General features: G+C 43.9%; 1 protein-coding gene across 1 annotated transcript; it reads left to right on the top strand.

The window, feature by feature from the left end:
• The first annotated feature begins 451 nt into the window (after positions 1 to 451).
• On the top strand, positions 452 to 3,748 carry LOC127673915 (sperm motility kinase Z-like). The gene is made up of 2 exons (XM_052169698.1): positions 452 to 2,054; positions 3,491 to 3,748. The coding sequence occupies exons 1-2, from the start codon at positions 524 to 526 to the stop codon at positions 3,499 to 3,501; spliced, it is 1,542 nt and encodes a 513-aa protein (XP_052025658.1). The 5' UTR covers positions 452 to 523; the 3' UTR covers positions 3,502 to 3,748.
• Positions 3,749 to 4,347: the final 599 nt, after the last annotated feature.

Raw genomic sequence — 4,347 nt, 5'->3', positions numbered from 1 at the left:
ATTTCTCTGGCTTGCTTTTGACTTTTGCTTTTTTGCTTCAATTTAATGAGTTTTACATGTTTATCTTTCTGTTTTGATTACTTGAGGGGTCCTGGCTTTGCTTTGATTTCCTTGGTATTTTAATTAGTTGGCCTGGTTTGGGGTGTTGGTCTTCAATTTTTATGTTATTTTGTAAATATTTTCTCAATCATTTCTTTCTTCTATTCATGTTCATTCTGATACTCTAGTTCTCTTCTCAGTTTTATCAGATAGCATCCAGTACATTACTGAGCTGTTGTCTGTCTATTTTACTAGATTGTGAGCTAGTCGTGGTTTAGGGATCAAGACTGGGTTCCTCTGCCTGTGTCATCATGGGTCTAGGTTAAAGCTTCTTGTTTCAGTGGTTTTCTCTTTGTCTTTTGTTTTTACTTTGGATCCCACTGATTTTGTTACTCTCATCCCTCATGTCTCTGTAAGTTTCTTTATATCTCCTTTCCTTTCTCCCCAGGCCTCACTGCCTTTGGCAGTAGCACTGCTACGAACTATGTATTCGGATAGTGACTCGGAGTCATCAGAGTCCGACACTGTGGTCACCATGTTCGAGGAGGAGGTGTTCACCAGGCAGTACACGGTGTTGAAGACCTTGGGCCAGGGTGGCACTTCCGATGTGAGGCTGTGCTCCCACCGCCTTACAGGAGCCCCAGTTGCTGTCAAGGCTCTTTTGAGGGAGAGGTGGTCGGACCCAACAGTGCCCGAAGCGGACATTATGAAAATGCTCAGTCACCCAAACATCGTCTCGCTTGTGCAAATAATTGAGACAGAACATACAACTTACTTAATTATGGAAGTTGCCAGAGGAGAAGAGCTACTTAAACGAGTCCGGGACGCTGGATGCCTGAAAGAAGATGAAGCTAGGGGCATATTTGTTCAGCTGCTCAGTGCCATAGGCTACTGTCATGGTAAAGGTGTGGTGCACAGGGACATAAAGCCTGACAATATCATAGTAGGTGAGGATGGAAAGGCTACACTTATTGATTTCAGCCTCGGAGACACATTCCTACCTGGACAGAAACTGGAAAGGCTGTGTGGAGCCTTCCAGTTCATTGCTCCAGAGATCTTCCGAGGCCTACCCTACGATGGCACAAAAGTAGATATGTGGGCCTTGGGGGTCATTTTATATTATATGACCACCGGATTCCTGCCATTTGGAGGAGGAACACTGTCGGAACTGAGCAACAAGGTGATGAATGGAAAATACCGTACACCGGATCATCTCTCAGACGATATTAGGAGCATGATTAGCCTCCTGCTAACTGTCAACCCAAGGCAGAGGCCAAATGCGCAAGAACTCGTAAGCCATCCATGGCTCCAGCAAGGGGGAAAGACTTTGACATTCCATTACAACAGTGACACCAGATTCCCAGACCCTGATATAATGGGGGCCATGGAAAGCATTGGCTTTCATTCCCAAGACATAAGAGAAGCTTTAAAACACAAGGAGTTTGACGAAACTAGGGCTACATACCATTTATTGAAAAGCCTGGCAAATCAGGATGATGGCAATTATGTGCAAAGAGATGCCACTAACCCAGGAGTGACACCTTTCCCTTCACCAACAGACCCTAGCACTTACCCTCTGCCTCCCAGGAGAAGGGCCAGTGAACCTTCCCTTAAAATACGAGTGTCATCTACTGGACAACGTCCTGGGGAGACAAATGCCCCTGTTGCACCCAAGAAGACACCCCCTATGGGCAGTCGTCAGCAAAGAAGAATGACTGCCCCATGCATCTGCCTCGCTACTTACACTGTCGTGGAAGTAATCGAAACCCTCGATAACACCTTCTCCTCTAGCTCCCAGTTCGACAAGGCCCCAAGTGAGTCAGAAAGAAGGAGACCTTTTACTCCAAGACCCCCGCAGCCTCAGGGATGGGCCAAATGGAAGAAACGAATTTCGAATTGCATCAGGACTCTATGCTGCTGCTGCATGTCACCTGACACAACAAGCCGGAGGAAGGTGTGCCCCCAAAAAAGAGAGGACACCCCGAAGATGACAAGAAGTACAAGGCATCTTTCAGGTACATTTTTATATTTGCTAAATCTATTTTTTTTTTTACTAATATTTGCATATAGACAGTTCATGATTAGGTTCTTGAAGTACAGTGACTTAAATCTAGTTCTATCTAGATAGTGTGGGATGTGGACCCTCCTACAATTAAACACAAGTACAATACTTTCTTATTCCAGAAGTGTAGAACCAGAAAACCATCAAATCAAATCAAAACCAAAATCCACTAGTGTAACTCAGTTCCTGTGGTTCAGCTCAGTGTCCCAAGCACAGGACTCTGGATCTTCTGAGATGCAAATGGTTTTGGGCCACACCCCCTCTGGGTTTCTTTTGTCCACAGCCCACACATCCTGTCTTCTCCTGTCAGATGGAATCAGTCCACACCTATCATTGATATGGTTGGTTATCACTGAAGTCTTGGCATCTCCAGTGTGTTCAGGGCTGCACTGTAATGAGGCTACACCTTCAACAATGGACTCTTCTGGCCTCTCACAGCACCAAGCTGGGGCTGTTTTCTACCTCCCCTTTGACCCCTCAGCTTTCAGGCTGCCCAAACCAATACCACCCGGGAAATTCTTACACATGATCTTGTTTGACTTCCAGCATGAGAAGCAGACTTTGTCACCATTCAAACAGACTTCTCTTGAGATATACCAAGGAATTGCTTTTGAGAAGATTTTAGCTCTGTGATGCCTCTGTCTTCTTAATCATGTCAAGTGTCTCAGCCAAAGATGAGTTGCAGCAATTGTCCTGGCTCATCGAAGTTTCCCTTTAATGTCCTGCTCTCTTGTTAATCAAAGCTGGTTCTTTGCCCCATGTTCCCCACTGATCAGTACCCAGAGATTACCAAATCAAATACAATGCAAACTACAGTGGTGATCCTATGTAAAGTTCCTGGGCACTCGACTTCAATCATTAATAAAATGGCCCACAAACTTGCCCACAGGTAATCTGACAAAGGAAATTTTTTCAGCAGTTTTCCTGTTCCAGGTGATAGTAGCTCATGTCATTCTAACAAAAATCTAACCAGCACACCTCTGAAGTGTAGTTCCCCCTAAACTTCAGAACAAAGCATATTTGTTTACAAGACTCTTTTTGAGATTTTAAGGTTGGGCTGGTCCTTTAATTCCTAGAACAGGGAGAAAATAAGAGCAAAGTAACCCAAGAATAAGATTATCCTCTGAATCTAACTAGGAGGTCCATTTCCATCTACCACAGTTTTGACTACTGTTTTTCCCGTGATATAAAAACACATATAGTGGGAATGGGGAGCCAGAATTTCCCTCAGTGAAGCTCATTCAGGTGAAAGGTGAATTGGATGCCAATGTGGCTGCCTGAAAGGTTGTTCCCACATGACTTAGCTTCATGTTGTGTGCCTCCTGATTTGATGCTGTTACACCCCACATACTTTTGCCATGCCTCTCACGTTCTCCTTGGGTTTTACAGCTTTGTACTGATTGGCCTCTCCTCACCCCAGCACATGCAAGAAGCCCCTCCCATCAGCAGATAGGTCTACATTTTCTCGGTCTTCCTCTCAATGGCTCTTGCTTCTCTGGCTGATGACCCAAGGTACCTGACATCAGAGGAGAATGGAGACTTCGGAGCCAGACCCATAAGCCTGCCTGCCAAAGAAAGGAGGGAGGCTGCTGCTGCTGTCAAGACCTTCTGGAAGTGGACCACCCCAGACCTGATGCTCCAGCTCAGGCTGCGAATAGTGATAGTAATATAAAATAAAGATAATTTGCTTATTCTCAATGATTTTCAAAGGTTGTTAGGATATATTAATTGGTTTTATCTTATAGTAACCTCATCTTAAGCTTGACACAGGAGGACTTAAAACTCTGTTTTCCATGTAGATAAAAATTAACTGGCAAAGGGCAAATAACTTTACAGATAGTAGAGAAGGCTACTGTAATCAGCTCTTTATGATATGTGTTCACTGCCATTCCTTGCAAAGGGAACATTAATGTAGAATCACCCTTTCTCATCTCCACGAAAAGTTATAACATTCTCCAATAAATATGCTGGTGTGTTAATAATGTGCTGTAAGACAAAATCATAAAAGTATGCTAAAATGAATGTTTTAAGGACCTGATGAAATATTTGTTCCTTGTTTCAAACCGCAATCAAATTGGTTATTGCAGAAGACTGATAGTTCAGAGGCCATATCCAGCACATGGTACCTTCCCAGAAGCAGACCACACCCAACATTTTCCTCTACAGCCAGCCACATGGTTATTTAGTAAATCATGTCAAATGAACTGGGCCTAGAAAGCCCCCATATACTTAGAGCTATAAGTGAA

Source organism: Apodemus sylvaticus, chromosome 23 (assembly GCF_947179515.1).
Source record: "Apodemus sylvaticus chromosome 23, mApoSyl1.1, whole genome shotgun sequence".
Classification (NCBI taxonomy): domain Eukaryota; kingdom Metazoa; phylum Chordata; class Mammalia; order Rodentia; family Muridae; genus Apodemus; species Apodemus sylvaticus.
The sequence above is the reverse complement of the archived record's forward strand: the minus strand, read 5'-3'. Positions and strand labels throughout refer to the sequence as shown.